The sequence below is a fragment of the Buteo buteo genome, chromosome 19 (genome assembly GCF_964188355.1).
Source record: "Buteo buteo chromosome 19, bButBut1.hap1.1, whole genome shotgun sequence".
Classification (NCBI taxonomy): Eukaryota; Metazoa; Chordata; class Aves; order Accipitriformes; family Accipitridae; genus Buteo; species Buteo buteo.
The window spans coordinates 20,953,577-20,978,083 of record NC_134189.1 but is presented as its reverse complement, the minus strand read 5'-3'; the positions used below and the strand labels follow the sequence as shown (position 1 = coordinate 20,978,083).

At 43.4% G+C, this 24,507-nt stretch overlaps 1 protein-coding gene across 3 annotated transcripts in view; it reads left to right on the top strand.

Annotated features, from left to right (window-relative positions):
* TEAD4 (TEA domain transcription factor 4) overlaps positions 1-24,507 on the top strand; it is a 59,592-nt gene that overhangs the window by 16,926 nt on the left and 18,159 nt on the right. For 2 of the 3 annotated variants that reach the window (XM_075051555.1, XM_075051553.1), the window contains 4 exons: positions 17,614-17,678; positions 18,588-18,650; positions 22,458-22,592; positions 23,416-23,459. In XM_075051555.1, coding sequence (XP_074907656.1) covers positions 22,482-22,592; positions 23,416-23,459 — 155 coding nt within the window. In that variant the 5' untranslated portion in view covers positions 17,614-17,678; positions 18,588-18,650; positions 22,458-22,481. The remainder of the gene's footprint in view (positions 1-17,613; positions 17,679-18,587; positions 18,651-22,457; positions 22,593-23,415; positions 23,460-24,507) is intronic. The other variant, XM_075051554.1, reaches the window with a different exon arrangement.

The window sequence follows — 24,507 nt, the reverse complement described above, 5'->3', positions numbered from 1 at the left end:
GAGGCACTGAGCTGTGCCCTCCTTTGCTTACTAGTCTCCAGGACCCACGCCAAGGAAGCGGAGCCCAGCCTGGGATCTATAGAAAGAAATGACCGGGCAGGGAGAATAAATATAGTCCCTGATTTCATCTTCACCGCTGACGAGCCAGCTGGCAGAAGGGGACAAGCTGTGGAGCTGGCCCTGCCTCCGAGGGACGGGGGTTTGGCTGTCCCGTGGCTGGCTTGCAGAGAGCTCGCTGAACCCAGGGGCGAGGTGGTCGGGAGAACTGGCTGTGCCCCTTTCCCCTGACAAAAGGGGAACCTTTTCACTGTTTCCCACTGAGGAGCGGCTCGTCTGGTACTGCTCTGCTGGGCATGGTGCTCCAGGTCCCAGGATCTCTTCTATGGGCAACTTTATGTACTTCTCACCTGTGGTGAGGCAACCTGTTACCAGTTTTGAGTTAGTAGCTTTTACTGGCAAACATGTTGAACAAGCTAAAGTGCACCAAGCCAATATGAAGCACTTGCACTGTTTTGTTTGAATACATTTAAAATGACACAGAAAGGTGTGTTTCAGCCTATGCACAGGCCTCGTGCCCATGTTCCCTAGCCTCTTCAGATGACCCTCCACTGATTGCTGAGTGGATGTGATTCTTACTTCACTTGAAAGTCAGCCAAGCTCTTCTCTGTATATTGACACCTTTGCTGCCTTCTTTTCTTCCATTATCTTTTTCCCTCCTAGATGTGTTCCATTACTGGAGGCACATCCTGACTGAATCAGCTCATACCACAGCAATGCTCCAGGTACAAGCCCTCACTGTAGAAGCCCTCTCCAGCAGTCTCTGCTTACCACCTGCTTGAGGCACAAAAAGCTGTCTTGTCTCATAGGGGATGCAACCTTTTCTCCTAATCATTGTGTTGACATTAGAAGCAGCAAGTCTGGGGCACCACTAACTTACTGATCTGGTGCCTTCTGGTACCACTAAGGTCCTGCAGAATAATCTTATAAGTGTTGCCTGCTAGAATATTGTAGGGGTACAGTATTACAAATCTGTCTCTTACATTTTCCAACTATGTTTTTCTATGCCAGAAATAATATCTGTAGCATTTGTACCAAATAAGCAATCACAGTGTTAGGGTCAGTATCTCCTGGCATCTTCAGGACTGGCCTAGAGAAAGGAGAGGAAAAAAGCTTAGTACCTTTGTGTGATTGGCATGGGGATGCTAAATAGAGCAGGTCTCCCAACACTACTGAGGACAGAGAAATAAAAAATAGTAACCAGCAAAGTGATACTTATTTTGAAAAAACACTGCTGGGGCCTTGATTTACAAGTGAGGATGTAAGAACTTGGAAGAAATGAGCTACTGCCTTAGCCATCCAGTGTTCCCTTCTGCTGCACAAACATCTGGCTTGGAGCACCTTTTTGTAAGAGGAGCTAGAATTGGTGGCTCTTTGTTAGACTGCTGTTCTGTAGGAGGCAGTAGTTTAGCAGCTGATTTACAAACAGCTCCGTGTCGTGGTTTAACCCCAGCCAGCAACTAAGGGCTGTGCAGCTGCTCACTCACTGCCCACTGCAACCAGTGGGATGGGGGAGAGAATTGGGGGGGGGGGAAGTAAAATTTGTGGGTTGAGATAAAGATAGTTTAATAGGACAGAAAAGAAGAAGCTAATAATGATAATAATAATAAAATGACTATAATAAAAGGATTGGAATATACAAAACAAGTGATGCACAATGCAATTGCTCGCCACTCGCTGATCAATGCCCAGTTAGTTCCTGAGCAGCGATCCCCCCCCCCGAGGCCAAGTCCCCCCCAGTTTATGTACTGGGCAGTTTGGGTCAGCTGCCCTGGCTGTGTCCCCTCCCAACTTCTTGTGCCCCTCCAGCCTTCTTGCTGGCTGGGCATCAGAAGCTGAAAGGTCCTTGACTTGGTATAAACACTCCTTAGCGACAACTGAAAACATCAGTGTGTTATCAACATTCCTCTCATACCTAACTCAAAACATAGCACTATGCTAGCTACTAGGAAGAAAATTAACTATCCCAGCTGAAAGGAGGACACTCGGGCTTTTCTGTGCTGAGCAGGGTGAGGCAGACAGCTGGGGCCGTCATCGATCTCCCAGGCTGGTGCCATCAGCTTGTGAGTCAAAGCCCTGATACGGCTGATAGGGAATACTCAAAGATGTCTGAAGCTCAGAGGCTGAGTGATAGAAGAAGGATAGTTAGCCATGTTACTAGTTAAAACCTGGAGCAGGCAGTGAACTGCAAAGTCTTGAGCTTGCAACATGAATTAAGCTGGCAGAAAAGGTCAGTCTGATGCCGAAAACTACCATGTCACAGCTGGTCCCTCCCACCCCTGTTCTGAAGTGACTAGGTGAATTTGCAGGATATTGCCTTGATCTCAAAGGGATATGTTATCAGTTAATATTTTCCCCGACCTCAAAAAGTCACTAAAAGTAAAACTGAACAAATAAACCCAAAGATGCACAAAACGTACGCTGCCTGTCCCAGCTCATGAACACTTCTTCTCCTTGAGGGGAGGGAGGAGCATGGCAGCTATTACAAATATGAGAACCTTCAAGGTCTCAGTCTTCAGATGCTTTCTTCTATATCTAGTTTAGCATCTCACCTGATGATGTTTCAGGCAAAGCAATTGGAACATGCTGAGAATGTGCTCAGTTGACACTGAACTGGCTGGTCCAGGTAATTGCAAAATTTGGATTTCAGCTGTGATATCCCTCAGGGAGATACTTCTGCAGTTCCTATCCCTTCCCTTATTGTGACTTAGTGAACCGTAGAACAGCCCTTTATCCCACAGTTTTGATAACAAAATTGAATCTCGCATTTTAAACACTAGAAGACAGACAAAACTTAGATTCATGGACAATCGGTCAGGATGTAGACTTTTCCCTCCTCTCTCTTCCTGGTGGTAGGTGTGATGTTTTTGGAGTAGCTTGATAACAACGTTTTGTTTTGCTGAGTCTGCTTTCAACTTTGCTTTGTGTATTCTAGTTCTTTGTTGTTGACTAGATGAAGCCAGATTTCTGGAGACATTTGCAGCAGGTTAAACTTCTGCTGGAGTTTGTCAAGTTTTTCCTTTTATCTCCTTTGTAAGCTGAGTTTGTGGTTCTTCATGTTAAATTGTATGTCAATTTAACTGGTGTTCTCCCCATGCAAACATAAAAAGAAATATTTTTCCACAAGTTCCAAGCATTTCCTGAATATTAAGGAATTTACCACTTTTGAAATGCCAACCAACCAGGAAACTGCTTGCTGTTGCAGTTAATAGAGTTAATATTACTGGCTGTGGCATCTTTCCTTAACATGCTGAGTACTGAACAGAAATATATTAGCAGTTTTATTGTGCATTACATGTTATCAAAATTATTGTGGCTACTTCTGGGGGGCTTTATTCTGTTGTTTCAACATATTTTTGCCTGTCCCTTTTGATTTTTAGCAGCTTTGTAGTCCCATTTTTATCTGTCAGGCTTAAAACCAAGCGTGTTGTGTAGGATTATGTTTTTCTCACTGTGTATGTATGTATGTATGTCTGCAGCCGCAGAGCTTTCATCATGTTCAAGTAACTTCCTTCATTATCAACATTGCATTACCCTTTTGGCTCTTCCTCTGACTTTTTCATTCCTAAATTTCAAATGTTTAGTAATTCTCCAAGATAGAGTTGATCTGTAGTGGTATATTGTCAGCAAGGCATTTGTTTTGATTTTTTTGCATTGTAAATAACACAGTTTAATTGATTTCTAGTTTAGTAAGCCAGCTTTATGCTTTGTAGCTGTATCTACTCATCTGCCTTGTACCTGAGAGACCGTTTCAATTTGTCAGCCTTTTCCCTTCTTGCAAGTCATTGTTTTGCTTCTGCTGTGCTTCTGGATAACTTTACACATTTCCAGTTGTTTTCTGAAAAGTTTAGTAAAAAAGCCTTAGCGGTTTTTTACGTTTTTAAAAGCACTGCATTCTTTCACAATTGGGTCCAAATATTTTCAGTTGCTAATCTGCTCTTAAATATACTAAATGTTTATTTATATTTAAAATTTGAGACTGAATTCAAAACCTGGGAACAAAATCAGACATGGGAAATGAAAATTAATAATGTCCACTGGCTTGGGTTTCTTTTTTCTTTAAAACAAGTGCATGTAAAGCTCTCTTCTGGACGGGTTTTTTGCGAACACATTACCAGAAAGATCTCAAAAACATGGAGTGAGTTCTGAGAAGAGCAACAAGCATACCAGACTTAACATTGAGCTCTGGGAGTTGAAGGGACTGATTTAAGAGGAAAGATTAAAGTAGCTAAATATACATAGCTTGGCTAAGCGATGACTGAAAGGTGCAGGGTGGGGGGACACATAATAACAGTCTAAAAATATTTGAAGGGTGTTAACATTTAGGAGGGAGAGGGATTTTATGTGGAACATGTGAGCATGACTAGGATTAATGGGAGAGAAAGAAGGAATATAGGATGGATATCAGCAGAAGCTTCATGACAGCATGGTGCTCAGTGCTGAGGGATCTCTCTTCTGTAAGGAGTTAGAATGGACACGCTGTTGTTGGGGACTTTTAAAATTGTATCAGCGAAAACTATAAGGAATGTATTTGTAAAACTAGTCCCAGGGAATGGCACGTGTGTATTACGTGTTTTGTATGAATGAGAGGTGGATTCTAGATTAGATGTGCTACAGTTTTACACAGGAAGCAGAGACCAGTGGGCACTAGGTGGTGACCAAATGTGGCTTTCCACTGTACATATCTGCAGGTTTTTTTCAAAGTTGTTAGTATTACGATTTATACTATCTGTGGTTTTGTGACATGAGTAAGTTTATTAGACTGAGGGACACAGAGGCCCTTTCTCAGGTCTGAAGCAGGAACAGCAAACTTCAAGATAAATACTAGGAGTGCTTTCTCAGAATTTGTCTTCTGTTGATTAGTCAGACATTGAGTAGAGAAGGGTGATAGCATTTCTCAAGGAAGGGGGTGCACATACACAGAGGGAGCTGAGAAGTGTCAATATGCAGATTGCATGGAGACCTGGCATAGGAAAAAAGAAGCTTTCTTATTTCCACAGTGCAAGTAAGCAACACCTATCATCACATGAACTCTCTTTTAAAGCCTCTTTCAAAGCCATGCCTTATTGCTGGAGGGCATGTATGAAATATAACTTAACAAAACTTGATTAAAGTATCCCTATACGTCTGTTAAGCAAAACCAGTACAAGACAACATAACTTTTTCAGGTTCTAGTGCCATAAGAGGTGCACCAAAGTGAAGGAAAGCTGCTTGATCAGAAAAAGGCACTATTACAGCTAAAAGAAGAGGCAGTGTTCTCATTCACGTAGGATCCAGATAATGAGCACAGGAGAACTAGGACTGTCTACTGGTTTAAACAGTTGCTCATTAGCTAATCCATAACAAGCCCTGTATTGTCTGTGTGTGGTGAGGATCTGGGCAGCAAAACTGGGAAGGCTGTGTGCAGTTTGTGCCCAGACAGATGGTCTTGTAAGTCTGTTGGTCACTGGCAGAGCTGACTTAAACCTCTGGGGCCTGGGTACACCTGCTGCTGAAGGGTGTAGAGCCAGCAGCTGCTCCTCATTGCTGTCACCTTGAACTTCTGACCCATCTTCTGGGTACTCCTTCGAATTCTCTGAGGCTCACTGCGTGCACATGTACAGGCACGGTCTTGCTCCTTCTTCAGCTTCTTGAGCAGGAAATGAGTCTGTTTTCACGGAAACTTTTTCATGTAAAGTGCCTTTAGAATCACACTTCTTTCCTCTGGAGCGTGATTTGTACAGTAATTGCAAATCCCTTTTCAGGAGCTTAGATTGGAGTCTGTGGACTGGAGTGCCAGGAGTGTAACCAGTGCTTGATGAGATAACCCAACAGGAATGACCCAAGTTGTTGACTGCAAGTGCTGTAGACAGACGCCTATTTCTAAGCGTGACAGTATTACAGGGAAACACACGTGCATGTGTGGTATTTAGCACAATGTTGCCTTCAACCTTGACTGGGGATTATGAGCATTCCTGCATATGAACACTGCATCGTCATCTTTAGTTGTAGAATCATAGAAAATGGTGCTGGGAGGGACCTTCAAAGGTCGCTTCATCTGTTCCTGTGCCCGGAGGCAAAGCCAGCTCTACTTAAGCTGTTCGTGTCTAGTCTGATCCTTTATGGCTAAGATTGGAGGAAAGTGATTTGACAATTCTAGATACAGCAGCTTTCATTTAGAAGGTTGTTGAAGCACCTAGATATTTGCAAATTTCCTTCTGGATCCATATGCGTATTTAGGTATCGCTGCAGCTTAAATAATTTTGTCATCCTCTTGTTCCTGCTCTCCTGTCACTGCCTGACTCATGGTTGCCCAGCTATCTATCAGACTTCTGCTGTAAACTCAGTCAGGGAACAGGTGTTTAAAGAATGTGGAACAGAATTGCTCCAGTGTTAGGAGCAGAAAGAGAGCAGGGGGGAAATATCACAAGCCACTGTAAGGAAATGTTGTGAGCTTGGCAGAATTCAGCCATTATCCAGACCAGTTCCTGGGTAGCTACCCAGTTATGAAGCCTGCAATTCTGCTAGGCTTTTCTCTCCACATTCTCTTTTCACCTGTTACAGAATATGACATCTTTAACAGCTATTTTTGCTAGTGCTGGGATGGTGTAAAACTGTTCTGTGTTGAGACCAAGAGTCTATTTCCTTCAGCAGCTGTGAGATGACTTAACAGTTCACTGCAGAAGAAAAGAGGGAGTTGCTACTCCCGTTTCCTTGCTCCCCTGCTCTGCCTCTGGTGCTGTGCTCCCACTCTTTAGGCTAACTTCAGTTTCCAGCAGACTCCTTGCTGATCCATTTTAGATTGCTAAACTGATAGCAAACTACTCGGGCAAAATGAGCCAGACAGATTTCTGCCAGGTTAGAGAGTTGAAGTGGCCCCTGGAATGATCTCGCGAGAGGAAGTTAGGGGAAAAAGGCAACCACTTTTTCAGCAGTAGCCAGCCATTCGTTTAAGCTGAGGCTGTAACTTGATGGTTCAATGTAATCATGGACAATGACTGCACTCTAAATTATAATGGCAAAAACTGAAGATGGGTGAACTGGCAGCCATCCCACTTACAAAATCAGTGTTCACTTATTCATATAATGCAAGAATAGTCTCTGGATTCTTTTGCTTTCCTTGAAGCTGCTGCATAATTTTCAGTCAGTTGGCTGGGACTGGGTCCTGGTGCAGTCTTACATGTCAAGTGAAGCAGTCACAGCTCTTCACAGGACGAAGCTGGACCAGGCCAGATGCCTTGAGAACTGCATGGTTATGTGCTGGTCACGCAGCAAGTGGCTGCATGGATCTCACGGGCCCCCTTCAGCTCCGGTTTCTGCGGTAGCTGAAGCTTTTGAGTACTCGGTCAGCCTGTCATCTGGGCACATGCACAAGATTAGCACTTGGGCAGAAATCTGCAAGAAACGGTGTACTACTGGTGTCAGCAGAGACAGCTGACCACAAAATGAGGAAGAGGAGGAGAGGTGCCGAAGTTTTTGCTATCCTTTGAGGCAGTATCACTGAAGGGCTACTGAGAGTTGCTTTCAGATACCCTGCAGCTATTGGAAGTCACTGAAACAAGCAGATGAGACATTTATTGACCTAAGGAAGAATTTAGCAGATATTTGGGTCTGTAATGTAGAACCTGGACTTGGGGAACTGGAGGGTGTTGTTACAGTTAGGCATTAGTTTCAGTGCTACCCTCAACAGTCATGTTTTTCTGAACCTGGGCCTTAGTGAATAAAGTATGTTTGTGCCTGTGTAATGTTGTCATTCTCGGGTGTCCTCAGGGACTGAAAGCTCTTAGTTTGACATGCCTTTCCATGTAGGATGGGTATTGGCTGTTTTGGGTGTTAGCTGATATGCTCTCTGGCATATGAAGGACTCATTACTATATGCAGCTGCTTTGGTGTGGTTGTGGGATTTCCCAGCCAAACTGAATCTAAACAATTTCTATAAGTTTCACCTCAGTCTTACTCTGGGAAGCATCAGAACAAATCCCAGCTCCGTTCCTATTGCAGCCTGTAATGTGTATATGGAGGAGTACTTATTGGATGGATTATCTTATATTTCTATGGCCTGAGGTGATAATGTGGGAAAACACAGCTGATGAGGACATTCAATTTATGCACTGAAAAACTGTATTAAAGGCTGAGGGGTGGTGAAGTGCTGTGTAGCCTGGAGCTTCCCATATAGGTTGATGGGGAGGGATTGCTGCATGCATACATTGTTGTACCTTAGTAAAAGCTCATCTTTGCAAGGAATAATTCCACATGCCTTTGGGGCAGTAATTAGGAGGCACTTTAACTCTGTCTAGCCTTTAGACAAATGATGCAAGCACAGGAAGAGCCTTGCCCATTTTCTTACCCTCTGTATGTGTGAGGGTTAGGTGGAGTACAGTTCCAGGCTACAGTTTCTCTGGTGGCAAAACTGGTTTAAGAAGTTCTGCCCTGATTCTTTCTCTGTTCTCTCTGCTGTGCCAGTGTGGTGGTTACTGTGGCCACAAAATGAACTAGTTCACCAATCCAATTAAAAATAAACTGATTGGGAAAAATAAAACAAAACCAACAACAAAATCCAAGTGAGGGGGAGCTTATTTTTGAATTTTCGGTAATAAGTTTAGAGTGGTACATGTCAGTCCTTCCCCCCTGCCCCCCCTCCCCTTCTTCCAGCAATTTAATTGCTACAGCTGCACACGGAGCTGATGGAATATTGCAGGAGGAGGAATGACCAGCTGAGGAGAGTGGAACCTCTTCAGGTTGTTTTTTTGATGAAGAATTTGTTGCTGTAACTAGACCCATGGTGACTGACTTTTCATTTATCTCCACTCCTTGTTTGGAACCCATAGGAAGCTTCCCAAAACCTGCAGGGTCTGTAATTATTATCCCTTAGTCATGTACCTTGCATGAAGAATCTTAAACTGGCCATCAAGAAACAGCAGTTTCTAAATGGGGATAACACTTTCGAGCTGTGAATTTAGGTTACACAGTGGAAAAGGAGAGGAGTAAACGCTAACCTTCCCAGCAAAAGGCCTTTTATGCAAGATGACGTTTCAGTGTTAGACCAGTTAGCAAATGAGACAACTGAGTTTTATGACCTCAGACAGATTGGTCACTCAGCTGCCATTTCCCTACATGAGGTGCTTGACTGGCACATTCTGCCCAGCAAATAAAGCTTCAACTTCTTTTTCATTTCAGAATAGGAAGAAGCTCAGCACTCAAATGATGAAAACAGGTATGTTAGGGAAAAGCTGACGATGTGGTGGTGCTAATCACTTCGTCTTTTCAGGGATCTGGTTGTTTTGATATTTTTCAGAAGTACTGGCTCAGCTTTCTTTGAGTCTTCATCTCAAAATCCCCTTATTGTAGGGACTGCATGAGCTCAGGGAATCTTCTTGTGGAAGGTTAATACTGAGCAAATTCAAGCATGGAATAAATGATCATAGTAAGGAAACTTTCTTCTCACAGCTGAATATAAAATTCACTGGTATGTGTAACTATGGGAGCTTGAACCTATTAAGCACTGAAGTTCTGCATTTGTGAGGGGAGAGACGTCTTCATAGGATAGGCCAGTGCACTAAAATGCAGTATTGTTTTCTATGGTCTCTTTTCATGGGAAGCGATTCTAGTATGATGGTCATAGTGGTGTATTAAGTCCTTTTATTGCGTCCTGAATACAGTTCTCTGGATTCAGTGTAGAAGTTGGGAATAAAAATACAGGATGTTAAAAAAAGCCTCGAAAGGAGCTTGATCAGAGTGAACTTCATTGTTATTAATGTATCATTTAAAGGGTTGTCTCCAGCTCCTAAGTAAAAATAAACATGCTGCTCTTGAGATTGTCCGCTGCTGTTGGGGCTACTTCCCACAGGGATTTGCCACAGTTGCAGTCCAGATAAATGGGAAAAACAGGACACCATGCTGAATTACTTGCTCAGTATGTTTAGTTTATAGGTGCCAACAAAACCTGAAGACCAGTGAAGAGCAAACAACAGAGTTTAGAGATTAATGGTGGAGGAGTGAGGGTGGAAGTTCCCAAGGAGAGGTGGAAAGATAGGGATGAATAGGGAGATGGTTATTGCAGAATTTGTATTGACTTTGGGGACAGCCTCAGCTCTCATAGTGGAATTAATAGTTATCTTTGTTTTGGCTGGGATAGAGTTAATTGTCTTCCTAGTAGCTAGTACAGTGCTATGTTTTTGAGTTAGGTATGAGAAGAATGTTGATAACACGCTGATGTTTTCAGTTGTCGATAAGTAATGTTTAGTCTAAAGTCAAGGATTTTTCAGCTTCTGATGCCCAGCCAGCAAGAAGGCTGGAGGGGCACAAGAAGTTGGGAGGGGACACAGCCAGGGCAGCTGACACAAAGTGGTGAAAGGGGTATTCCATACCATGGGACGTCATGTCCAGTATATAAACTGGGGGGAGCTGGCCTGGGGAATTGCTGCTCAGGTCATCGGTCAGTGAGTGGTGAGCAATTGCATTGTGCATTACTTGCATATTCCAATCCTTTTATTATTACTCTTGTAATTTTATTAGTGTTATCATTATCATTATTAGTTTCTTCTTTTCTGTTCTATTAAATTGTTCTTATCTCAACCCATGAGTTTTACTTTTTTTTCCCCTGATTCTCTTCCCCATCCCACTGGGTGCTGGGGGGAATGAGTGAGCGGCTGTGTGGTGCTTAGTTGCTGGCTGGCGTTAAACCATGACAATAGTAAAAGTAGGAGCTGAAACAGAGAGGGAGAGAAGGATTAAGCCTTTGAAAGAGTTTGGGTGCTGAACACCATCACTGTATTATTTAAGTTGTATACCAAGACAAAGCTCAGAAAGAGGGGGAGAAGGACCTGTAGGAGATAGAGGCCGAAGTCTAAAACTTCATAAACAAGTTTCCTGAAAAAGAGATTTTAAAGTTGAAAGGAAGCATGCTAAGTAATCAAGAAAGATACAACATTAACAGTTGCCAAAAGTTAAGGAAGATAGAAAGGGATGAAGGGAACCAAGGCCAGAGCAGGAAAGGTCATGTACTGCATTTTCTCTTGCCTTGAAAAAACTGGGCTGGGAAATTGGGAAGCTAGCAGAATCTTCTCACCAAGCCTCTGGTAAGAAAAGATGGTTTATGATGAAGGGAGAGTCTAATAATAACAGCATTAAAACTAATGTTAAGGATTATATCAGTAAGAATTGAGTGCTGTGCATCCTGATGAGAAGATGGGATTAGCCATCAGAAAGACAAAAATGTGAGTTTTGACACATGCAGCCCTGTTTCTGGAAAAGGTGATGCCCAGGAAGGCATTTAGTGTAGCTGGGAGGAGGAAGCAGTGGAATGAGAGATGGAAAGTATGGATGTGCAGGGAGGTATGGATTGGGGCAGACCACAGCGGCAGTTAGTCCTATATGCACATGTGAACATAACACACACTGCTTTTGCCTTAAGTGTCATTTTGGTAAGACTTGCTCGGCAGTTAGTTTTGCTTCGTATGTACAGAGAAACATTGACATTTGGTGGACAGCTGAGGTGTCCTTAAATTCCCTTTTGTGTCTAGATTTATTTGTCATGCTGTCTGATGCACACAGTTCATTATGTTTACGTTGATTGTAATCAACAGCTAACTAAATGCTTAGTAAGTTCAGGAGACAGCCATGTCTGAGGAGCTATCATTAAGTAACACAAAGAGATTGAAATGATAGTTGAGATGGCTTCCTTGACCTTGCTTTGATTAAGCTTTCACTGGATGCAGCTGGATAGTTGCTTCTGTAGTTCTCTTTGCTGCACTTCACAGGTAGGTGCATATGTTTGCGTTGGGTACAGAAAAGGTATCTCTACCAAGAAGCAGATACTTTCATGCAGTTTCCCACTGGAAGGATTTTGCAGATATCATTGAGTTCTTTGCTCTCACCCATCACAGAAGAGAGGCTTTTGGTTCTTCTGCTTTCTTTGGCAACAGGTGCGCGAGGCAGTACAAGGCTTAAAGAGATGCTTTATCTGCCTCTTGTACAAGCAGTAATATACCATTACTAGCAGAAAGCCAGCACGAAGCTTTGAGGTAGGACAGGGAAATGCTTTCTATGGCTGTGGGAATTCCCTTGATTTTCCCCCTTCCTTACAGGCAGCTAATTCTTTCCTCTTACAATGAGAGGCACACAGGTGTAGCATGGAGAATCAAAAAGCCTCTTTATTAACCTTTTAGCAACACCCTCCTGGATAACTACTGAATGCAAAATTTTGCAATTTAGTGTAACAGTCAGTGGGAGCTAAATTGATGCCCTTGGAAATTTATCTGTTAGGAGCGAAAAGTAAAGAACATAAGAGAGTATCTCTTTACTCCTTTTTTTTTCATGCCATGCTTCCAAGGGGAAGGCTACAGGGAGGATAAAGAGCTTTTGGGTGCTGTGCTGCAGTTGGTATGTTGGCTAGAGCTTCATGAAACCCAATGCGCAGTTTCAACAGAGGAGGCACAACTGTTGGCAGGTTCTGGTGACCGTGGCAGGCCTCAGCGGGAGTTATTCTAAGAACACAACATATGATCAGATTACTGAGGGACACTTTACATGGCTCTAAAAAATGAACCATCTGACGGTTTATGACAGCGCTGCCTGTTCCAGCCAAGTGAGGAGTGCTGGTCTTTGCTGACCCTGCAGCCAGGGTTGTGAAACAAAGAAAGTGCTTTCCAGAGGCTGAGAACCTACAGGCTTCCAGCTGCATAATACCTGCTTACATCTAACTTCTGATAAGAAAAACAAAAGACATTTCGGACTTGCTTCTCGTGCAGTTTTGATTCATGGTAATTTAATACGTTCTTGCTGCACTTTACTAGGCTTGGCAATTTGCATAGTTCTATATTTAGTAATCCCTGTGATGCTAATGTCTTTGTAGAGTGATCTGGGGTTTTTGCTACCAGTATCTTTATTAGTTTAGTATACCCTGCCACCTTTCTGTTTTTCCCTGGCTCTGTGGGGACACACTTCTGGAAGAGGAAGACTGTATCAGAGGTGGTGGCAAGTGGGAAGTGAATTGTAAAACTGGAAATTTTGAGGATCCACACCTGAATGCTCCCTCTAGAGAATTTCTATACCAGCTTCTAATATGTGCACTTTGTACAACAGTTTCCCCTCCCTCTAGTCTTCTCCATTGAATTACATGGCCTGAGAGAGCTTTGCAATTTTTGCTGATGTTGTCAAAGACAAACAGTTAAACAAACACTTAGGGAAACACCTCCCACTTTCCCAGGCTCAACTACAGTTTATTACCTCTCCTCCCCGCTTCCTAGTCTCGACCTCCCATGTTTTATTCTCTATAACGCTCAGTCCCTTCTAATCCCTTTGATGAGTGCTGGGTGGCGCAGGAGTTTGGAGTCACTGTGTAAAGGTTTCTTTCTGCAAGTCCTTGCTTGTTAGTGTCTTTCCTCAGGTGCTCCTTGCTTCTTGCTTCTCCTCTGCTCTTGCATGGGTTCTGGATGGGCTGCAGTCCTTTCAGGGTTGTCCCTGCTCTAGCAGGGGTCCTCCATGGGCTGCAGTTGCCTCAATATGTACTCCTCTGCCATGGAACACCTCTTTCCAAGAGTACTTTTCCAGCCACGTCCCCAACAACCTCCCCTACCACATGTCTCCTTTTCTCCTTCCTTTTCTCCAAATGTGTCTTTTTACATACCTTGCATTTCTCCTCCTGTGCCTCCTCATGTCTCCTTTTGTGTGTCTTCTCTTGTGTCTCCTGCCCCTAGTGGCTATTGCCCTTTCCAAAATATGTTTGAGCAAAGGTAGCTTGTGTTGCTCTGACTGGTTGAGGTTTTGATTGATCATTGTTTTCATCCATTTTGGAGACGGCTGGAATCGACTGTGACTGGCAGGGGACTGTTCATGGCATCCTCTCACACAGATTACCCCTGCAGTCCTCTACTGCTGAAGCAGAATAGTGCTCTGTCAGGCTGCTCAGTCTGTATAATTTCTTGACTTTCATGGGAACACAGCAAAGCTAAATTTGCTCCTAAACTTTTATTATGTCTGGTTGAGAATCCATTAAAATTAGTTTTGCAAGGATGACCCATATTTGAACCAGTATCTGAGGAGTTTCCATCTGTGCAAATTGTTGCTATAGCCCAATATGCACCTTTTGAAAGTTTGCCTGAAATTCTCCACATCCACTTCTTCTCAAGGCTGGTTTTTCCTCTCTCTTCCATTAACTCATTCCCCTGCCCCTCAAAGGGTCATCTTGGTGTATACAAATTTTCCTTCTTGTTTCTTTATAGATAATGGGGTTTCAGCACCTTGTTTTGTTCTGCACGTTTCCCACTTCTGATGTGTGACAAACTGTCCTTCTGAAATTTCTTATGTGCTGGCATCTGTGCGGGAAGAATCACTTCAGTTGCTTCTTACCTTTCAACTTGGATCCATGTCCAACAGATGGAGGCTTTGAAAAGCCATAAATATTATTCTTGGCACTAGAAAAAGGTGTTGTGGGTATGTGTTGCTAGTAATTGGTCTCGGCTTTGTAAAAATGGTTACACTGGTTGGAAAAGCAGCCAGGTGGAAGGTAGCATAACAGCATCTGCTCCCATCAAACTCTCCTGGGCATGTCACCATGCTAATGCTGAAACTGTGGGAACTGAAGAGGTCAGTGGTTACATGCTGGCCATTGTGTTTCTGGCACAGAAATAGTTTCTAATTTGTGTGTAGAGGAGCTGGAGCTGTTTTCTTCTCAGCTACAGACCTGATTCTTCTCCCAGGGGAATAAGGAGAGCTTCTGTAATGACACCATTAGGAAAAGATTAAGATCTGTAAATGTAAAATGCCTTCCCGTCCCTATGTGTGCTTCGGTTATGTTTCATGAACATGGCCTAAATGCAGTCATGGATATTTACATTCTTCTGTTTCAGAAACAGATGGAATTAGGAGTTTTGCCAGCCCTTCCCTAAAGGATTGGTGGTCAATCTCTAGCATAATCTTTCCTTGCATTCATTTTTTTTCAGGGTTGAGTTAAACAGGGGTTTAAAATAAAAACAAGTGATAACTCTTTCATATAATACTAAACTACTGGAATAAATATTACATCTATTTTCACTGCATGCTTTTTTGATGTCTCTGATGTTGTAACGTACAAGTTCTCTATTCAGCCCATAAACTTTCCATAGAAAATACTGGGGTTTTATAGTTTTCTTATAAATAAACTTTACAAGAGCTGTGGCTTTGCTTCCCAGTTTATTCCTGCTTCATTCCTCAAACACTTGCAGCCATATAAGATGTCTCACAGCCTTGCACTTCCCACGCCCAACTTTTTATTGAGGTACTATGTTGCTACTAGTGTGGTCACCACAAATGTATTATTTTGCCAAGCCTGCTCTTTCTGTCATGTTTTCTGCCTTGAATCAGCCTGGAGTTCAGATGTGTAGCTGCTGCTTTTCTGTTTCTGCTCTTTATTCCTCCATCTCCAGGAAGAGAATAAAGTCTGCTTAGATGTGACACGTGGGAGCCAGTGTGTAGAACGTGCATAGTCTGCCTCATGTCTTGGTGTCCAGTCTCAAACAGTTCTGTGGTGCTAGCTGTGAGTTGGCTCTAAGCTTGCTTCTCCTGTTCGCTGCTGAAGCTGTCAGTAGCGCAGCCTTCTCTGCTTCTCTGCCTGGTTTTTAAATCCTGGACCCGAGTCTTCTGCAGTTTCCTGCTCTCATTCCAAGGAATTTCAAATTCTGTACCAGTGACCCTGTAGCTTCATGTTTCATTAGCCATTTCATTCATGTTACTGTTAATACCGTTTCCCTCATCTGTCACCATGACCATCGTTTCTTTGCATCTCTGCACTGGCCTTTCCTCTCACATTGAACGTAAAGCTGCTTGTCTTCATTTCCCTTGGCCCTGAAGGGCATAATCTCCCTGTCATCTCTTAAAATCAAGATGTAAAATGTAACTATCTTCAGTGCCTGCAATGTATGCTTGTTCCATAATTGGACATAGATCCCTTCACCTCTCCCAGCCAGTGCCCCACCTTCCTGTTTATGGGAGCTCCCCATACCCTTCCACAAAGCTAAGGTTCCTTCTCTATCTCTTTTCTGAAGAATATTCCTTTTTTGAGGATGCCTGCAAGAGCCTGAAAGCACTTCTAATTCACTGTATCATGTCACACTGATAAATTCTGTGAAACTGTTACCATGTACTTCCCCATTGTTGTTTATTTTCTCGTACTTAGATTCACAGAATGACAGACTCACTTAGGTTGGAAGGGATCTCTTTATATTGTCTAGTCTGGTCCTACTGCTCAAGCAGTGTCAGCTACAGCAGGTTGCCCGGGATTGTGGTGTCCAGTTGGGTTTTGAGTATCCTCCAAGGATGGAGACTCTACAACCTTTCTGAGCAGCTTATGCCACTGTTTGACCACCCTTACAGTAAATATGTTGATTTTGGGTTTTTGGGGTTTTTTTGGTTGGTTGTGTTTTTTTTAAATTTTTCTTGTTTTCAGATGGAATTTAACGTGGTTTAGTTTGAGCCCATTGTTTCTTGTCCTATAACTGGGCACTGTTGAGAGGAGGCCAGCTCCCTCTTCTTCATGGCCTCCTGTCATGTATTTATATGCATTGATAAAATGCATATAAATGCATTTTGAGTCTTTTCCAGGCTGAATGGTCCCAGCTGTCTAAGCCTCTCCCCATATGAAAGATTCTCCAGCCCCTTAATCATTTTTGTGGTCCTTTTGCTGGACTCGCTCCCGTATGTCCACATCTTTCTTGTGCTGAGGAGTCCAGAACTCGACCCAGCACTCCAGATGTTGCCTCAGCAGTGCTGGGTAGAGATGAAGGATCCACCTCCCTTGACCTGCGGGCAACATCCCTCCTAATGCAGCCTGGGATGCTGTTGGCTGCCTTTGCCACGAGAGTGCATTGCTGGCTCGTTGTCAGCACATTGTCAAGCAGGACCCCATCCATTCAGCCAGTTTTCAATCCACCTCCTTGCCCGCCCTATCTAACCCATACTTTGTCAGGTTGCGTATGAGGATGTTGTGGGAGGTGCAGTCAAAAGCCTTACTGGAGTCACAACGTATACAGCTCTGTACTCATCCACCGAGCTAGTCACTTCACTGGAGAAGCTATCAGGTTGATTAAGTATGATTTCCCATTTGTAAATTGATGTGGACTACTTCCAAACCCCTTCTTGTCCTTCATGTATCTGGAAATGGTTTCCAGGATTACATGCTCCATCACCTCCCAGGGATTGAGGTGAGGCTGACTGGCCTGTTATTTCCTGGATCTTCCTTCTTGCCTTTCTGAATGTTTTAGGGTGAGTGGCTTTCCTTCTTTGCACTGGCAATCTTGATCCTTGTTTACAGCTTCTACACGCTACGGTAATGTAATTATTAAGCAAAGCATATGATTCTCCTTTTTATTGGTAGTTTTAAGCTATACAGATGCAAGCTGGGAAATAGAATTTGAAGCCCAAAGTTCTGCTCCTGAAACTCAGACCTCTACTGTGTGAACTAACAACCACTTTTCTAAGACAGAAAATAGTGTGACAGTGTCATCCCACTGCTGATCGCTATAGGTAGATAATTCCATTGTGCATCTTTTCCCTGGGGTCATAGCTTTCTGAACTTGTATTTGCATTATTTCTCTGTTCCAGGCCGAAATGAGCTGATTGCGCGCTATATTAAGCTGAGAACAGGGAAAACACGCACAAGGAAACAGGTAAGTGTAAAGTTTTCCCTGTAAACATGAGCTTCTTTGTATCACTAGACATGATGAGGTGTTATGAGAACAACTCACTTGCTGTTCACTTGCTATTAGTTTCTGGCTTTGCTGGAAAGACATTGTTGTGCTGAGCTGGTTAATAAGGATGACAGGAAGAGTCAGCTCAGGCATTTTACAGTAGGATTATAATGCTCATGTCTCCCAACCACATCGTGACACACAAATTTTTCTACTGTGTGATTTTATTTGTTTGGTCTACTAATGAACGTTTCGGTGGACATCAGTGGTCCTCCATATGAAGATTTTTTGTTCAGCCCAGACAGATAGACAGCAATGGTGATTTTGAAAATGCTGGTGCATGGGATGAAAAAGGAATCTTTGTCATTTGGGAATGATAGTCCAGGCTGTGCTGGACAAAGCACTGAGCAACCTAGACCTGCTTTGGGTAGGGGGTTGGTGGATAACATCCAGAAGTTCCTTCTAACCCAATTATTCTATGATGCGTTTTGGCCCACATTAGATATGGGGAAGTTCTGAGAGTCATTATGTAGTGGCCAGGGATATGGAACATGCATTTCCCTTCTCCCAAGAGGAGGCCAAGATGGGGGGCAAAGAGATCAGAACTCTCAGATTTAAGGATGGGCTCTTTAGTTTTAGAGGAGGTCTCTGGCTTGATAAAGCCATTTGAATTGGAAAATGCCTTAAATGGCCCATCTTTGCTGGTCCCCCACCTCACTTCATGACACTTAAGTTATGTTCAGAAAAGCATCTCATTGCTACCTCAGCCACCTCTCCCCCAACCCTAAATAACTCCCTATTGCACAACGTGCCTATAGTATGTTTACTTCTGCAAGCAGCTACCAAGTACTCCACTGGAATCAAGATGGATTTTGTCTTTCAATGCAGGTATCTAGTCACATCCAGGTCCTGGCAAGGCGGAAAGCTAGAGAGATCCAAGCCAAGCTCAAGGTATGATGGGTATCCTTTAACATATCACACAAGCCCCCTGAGTCAGCCATTCCCTCTTTGAATAGCCTTAAAAATGGATGAGATTAGCCACTGAACTGTAGTAAGCTGGGCAGGAAAAGGTACTTCCCAGGAAGTGTCGTGCAAACACTTACTTGTATTGTTGTAGCTCTGTGACATCTGGAGCAATTCTATTTAAAGAATAAAGAAACAATAACTTTACATTTTATGTGTCTGATTTCTACCTCTGGTTTATGCTGCTATCATCCAAGTCTGAAAGACCCTTAGACTTGGGAGTTGCAAAGAGTGTTTACCTGAGAAGGAGGGGTTTATGGTTACAAATGCTGACCAGTAATCAGTCTCTGGTGTTGTGGTGACCTTGGGAAAGGGTAGCCTTACAGTTACTGCAATGCTAGTTCCGCCTCTACGTGTGGTAGTGATGTGGAGTTGTCTGTGGGAAGTGTTCTGAGTTGACATAACCATTGAGAGGAAGCAACAAAGGCAGCTGGCATCTTCTCAGGTAAAATGGTGCCAGCTAAATAGACTTTGCCCCTTGATTAATTCAGACCTGATTTGAAGAGGCCTGGGCTAATGAGAAAGAAAATGGTTGACTACTAGCTTGAGCAAATCTGTGTTTTCCTTTCCATAGGAAGAGCTGTGAGATCACGCTAATGGACTGATACCTCTTGACATTTATTTCCACTCAGATTTGAAGCAGGGAGATGGTTCATGTGCTCAGACTGAATTGCCAGAAACGTCAAGAAGACCAAGTTTATGGTGACAATTGCACAAGAGGGTGTCCCCTGTTAGAATGTGAGCCGTTCAGGAAGGGCTTGCTGAGCAGGATGCGAGGTCCGCTCCTTGTTATGTATCACTGAGACAGCCGGAGGAGGAAGGTGCATGCTGACCTTCCTGATTTGGGATGACAATAAGTGATCTGGAGGGAAGTGTGTTTGCTTCCCTGACCTTCCATGCTTCAGGTGATGGTGAGGATCTTGACAGCCCAGTCCAGCCCTGACTGTTGAGTGGATGGCTCTTAGTACGTGCTTCCTCTTGGCTGTCTGGGCAACTCCTCGCTGGGCACCAGGAGAAGCAGACTGTCTGTGAGTGAACTGTTGGCACTCCGTCTTGACCAAAGCTGGAGTGCATGCATCTCTGTTGCAAACAGTGATTACCTCTAAGTCATGACTGCACCTCCCGCATCCCACCCCCCGCTCCTTTTTAGAAAATGGTGTGTCTGTCATTAGCCTGTTGTGTTTCCAGCTGCTCTGATAAAGAGAAGGAGCCACTTCTAATTCTATCTATCTAATTCAGTGCTTCTGGGTAGGGCTGCCTAAGCTTGAAACCTGTGGTGCTGCTAAGTGGTCAATTCAGGTGGAGGCCTGCTTGAGAGGCAAGTTAGAGCGAGTAGGAAACAACAACTGCCCGGGGTGTTAAAAGATTTACTGCTTCTTATATCTGTAACCTTGATTCTGTTCCTTGCATGTCACAGCTCTGGGATTTGGCATGATTGAAAAGCCAGTCAGCCGAGCCTGTTTCCACTTAGCACACAGGAGCTGGCCGGTTTTGTTCTCCGGGAACGAAGGTGTCTCGGGGAGCTCCACGGAGCCATTGGTTGTTCTCCTTTTACACCACCCCAGGCCATGCTGTGAGCTCTGCCCAGCTGCCTGCAGTGAACCATTCCCCAGTAGCAGACTGTTCCTTTCTGCCTGCAGAGGCAAGTCTGTAGCACTGATTCAACTCATTTACTTCTTTGCTTTCGCTAGTCATTTTCATAGAGCAAGGAAATGAAATCGCGAAAGCTGCTGCCCTTCTTCCAAGTTCCTGCTGATAGCTGTGTGCTCTTCTATCGGTGCTCATTTTCCATAGCGAATATACGTTTTCATATTTGTATCTTAGAGATCAGAGCAGCTACATGCTGACTTTTCAGAGCGATTACTAAAATACTACTGTCTCCACACAAATTGGGGTGTCTTCTCTAAGTGTGCACTGTGGCTATAACAGATCGAGGTAGGGTAAAGCTTGGAGAAAAATCTCTTCCCAGAAGTCAGTAGTTTTCCATGTCCTGGGTGGCTAATAGGTATCACCTGTACTAAGGAAAAACAGGGAAATTGTGGTGGTATTATTATTATTCATTTTGAGAATAATAAAAGAAAATACAAACATTGCAAATGTTTGGTAAAAGTTTTTGTTGCTTTTTTTATTTAAACTGGAAACATGATACAAATGAATACAGAACTGTTAGCTGAAAGAGGAAGGAGATGTCTTTTACAAAAACATGCTTTTTCCAGCAGTCTATCAGGCATTTAAACAAAACAGAAAAACACAACAGGGATTAACAGATAAAAACTTTTCTTAATTGTTAATTTCTTTTTTTTACTTTAATACTTCCACAAGTAAATGCTTCTTCCCAATAAACTCATGTATAAACTCAGGTAGAGAAATATGATTTTTCCAGTGAGAAAGTAAGGGGAGGAAAAAAATCTGGTTCTGCAATGACAACTGGGTAATGGTCCCTATGTATGTCATGAAAAAACAGAGAAGAATCCTTACCCTTAAAATATGTTTTAGGTAATCAAAGCATCATTTAAACTGGATTCTGAAAAACTTTCCCATAGCTTTGGAGAAGTTTAGGAACTTTCTCAGCAATTAAAATGTTTCCCCTCCATTCACTTGAATAGTACTAACAGGAGTCACAGATGCTGTAAAAAAGAAGATACGAAAGTGTTGCCCATTCCTACTGATCATTGCACTTAAACGTTATCATTTATTCTGGAGCTTTTGTTATGCCTCCTCCAAATGTTTTTGTGTTAGACACATCAGGATTCCTGGGCTTTGAAACATTAGAAAACCTTAGAGAAAGTGGAGGAGTTAGAATGGAGACCCAAGGGTGAGAACTTCCTGCAGTTCAATGAATGCAAGCGGGAAGTGACAATTCCTGAAGACGACAGTAAGAGCTTACCTCTTTCAGCAGTTTCTCCAATTCGTGAATTCAACTGTGGCATTGCCATTATAATTACAATGTCACAGATAAATGTGGAGTGTTTGAAGGATGGAGTTTAATTGTAGGGGATATAGGAGGAAAGGCAGAATGTGAGGAAGTACTTCTGGTTGTCTATGTATTCCTTGGAAGAAGAAATGAAGAATGCTATTTGTCTTAATAATACATCAGACCCCCTAGTTGTTGCCCTGTCATTGCCTGTAAAAATGTGTGCAGTTCCACAGCTCTGTTAAAATAAAAAGGGGTACATCCTTGCATATGTGCCCTGAGAGATTATTAAGATTTCCTGTTTCCCCAGGGATGGGAATAAAATGATCAATTCTACCTGAGACTAATGCAGTCCCAGATTGAGGTAGTCTTTTTGCAGTGATGATGACAAACTCCTTTTGTGAGCTTCTTTTTAGAGGGTTAAAAAAAACCATAAGCAAGAGTCGTTCCCATTGAATATTCTTATCAATCATTAAAACACAAGAGTCGATTAGGGTTGTACTTTCCATTACAAAACATTTCAGCTGTGCAGCTGAAAGCCTTCAGACAGAAAGGATAAATACTTAGCAGTCTCTAAGCTAGTGATCCCAGCATTTCAGAAAGGATGATTAGTCACATCTGAAGCTACAGTAATGGGTGAAAGACTTACATGCTTTGAAGAGTTCTTAGGACAGTTATTGGTGAGTCTGCTGCCCAGGTTTTCAGAGGTGCTTGTTCCCTACAAAGAAGCTGATGAGAATCTTGGTTATACAGCGTTAGACCAGGCAAGTTCTTTATCATTATAATAATTCTGTTTTTTCTGTCTCTCCTCTTGCCCATAGGATCAGGCAGCTAAAGATAAAGCCATGCAGAGTATGGCTACAATGTCATCTGCACAGATTATCTCTGCAACTGCCTTCCATAGTAAAATGGCCTTGCCTGGTCTCCCACGACCAGCCTACCCTGCTGTTTCTGGGGTGAGTGAATCAGTGTCTTGGTGGAGTTGGGCTGAAGACACTTGAGTATTTGCAAGGGTTTTGAGACCTGCTGAGGAAAACCCCGAGATCAGAAAGAGTGGGTCAAAAGGCATTGTCTTTGTAGAACAAATCTGTCATATGGTTCAACAGTTCGGGTCTGATTCTTTGCTCACACTGATGTAAAACAATAGAGTTTCACTATATGCTTTTTTTTTAAATGACACAAGTGAGAGAACAATCAGATCCTTTGGGTTTTCAGCTGCCTGAAATATTTGTAGGTGTAGGTATCACTTTCTTAGTCCAGGATCTTGTTGAATTAAAACCATTTGGGCCATCCTGACCCTTTCTCAAGCTTATCATTCCCAAGCTCATCCTGAGTGCTTAGATCACACATTGGTGGCCCTTATATAAAATCCTTAATAGAGGAGGCCTGTCAGCATCCCCCAACCATTGAGCAGGACCTAGTGAGCTTTTGCTGAGCATCGATTTCTGCCAAAATACTGCCCTGCAGCTCTCCGGGGGAAAATGGTCCCTCCAAGAGAGGGAGCATCATTAAAGCTTTGGAGACAGAAGCACAAGGTGCATTCATAGTATTTAACATTAAAAACCACCGTTGGGCCAGTCGCTTGTATGTCACTAGTAGTAGTGTGTTGTCAGCACCTCCACAAGGATGAAACCAGGAATGTAGAAAGAAGAGATATAACTCAGTCAGATCGTTAGAAGTCTGTGAGCTTGCAGTTTCTTTCCTCAGAAAGGAGCAAGCCTTGCTTTTCATCTCTGTCCTAAGAGTGGTGACTTTTGCCTGTATGTTGTTGTTTTGCAGTTTTGGCAAGGAGCTTTGCCAGGCCAAGCCGGATCTTCCCAAGAGTGAGTATTCCTTCATGTGAGCATCCAAAGGAGGTGCTTCTGCTGCTTCCTCTATGCTGCCTGAGGAACACCATTAGCTATTACAAGATTTATAAAATGCTAAGATAACATAGTCTTTGCTCTCAGACAGATTCCCTGACTGTGGATCTGAGACTTAAGGCCCACAGTTGAAGGCAAACTGAGAGTCATGAGAGAATCTTAAATAGATAAAACCCTATGTCTTTGTATGGTACCTTCAAGATGGATTATACCCCTTTACTGTGTCCTGTGACTCAAGCAGCCTAATACGGGTTATTTTAGGGAGCTGCAGAATCTAGCAGCCTGATGGAGGAGAGGCTGCTGCAGCTCTGTGCTCCCAGGTTCAACCAGTAGCGAGGCTGAGCGTGTATTCCCAGTAGGCACACACACAAATACGCATATATACATTGCACGTACACACATATGCACACAGCTGGCCATACAGAACAGCAAAGACAGACAACGCTCGGCACTCGCACAAATACAAAAGGCACCAGCAGCCTCATCCTGTATCCCTCTCTGGCTGCTGAGGGAGAAGGTGCGTTAGTGGGAAACCCTCGTGCACTGCAGATCCACCCAGTAGGAAACCCTCGTGCACTGCAGATCCACCCAGTAGGAAACCCTCGTGCACTGCAGATCCACCCAGTAGCTGCCCAGGGATGGATCCCTGGTCTCCCAGTGTGCTGTCACCCAGGCAGGTGAGCCCCTGAGGCTACAGCCCTGCTCCAGTTGCTGGTGCAGGCCTCACACACACGCACACACACATGCATGCACAAACACACACACGTGTGCATAAACACACATGTGCATGCACAAACACACACACACACAGAGTAAATCTCTCCAGTAACTGGGCTTAGATACACAGTCCACCCAGTAGCTGGATCTTCACTTTCCTCATCTTTCAGTCGACTTCCAGACTCCACAGTCCCTCTGTCATTTGGCCTGAGCCTCCTGGTCTCTCGGAAAGCATCCTTAACCCTGGAGACACATGGCTGGCTCCCAAACCGCCTACTTGCTGGTTAGTCTA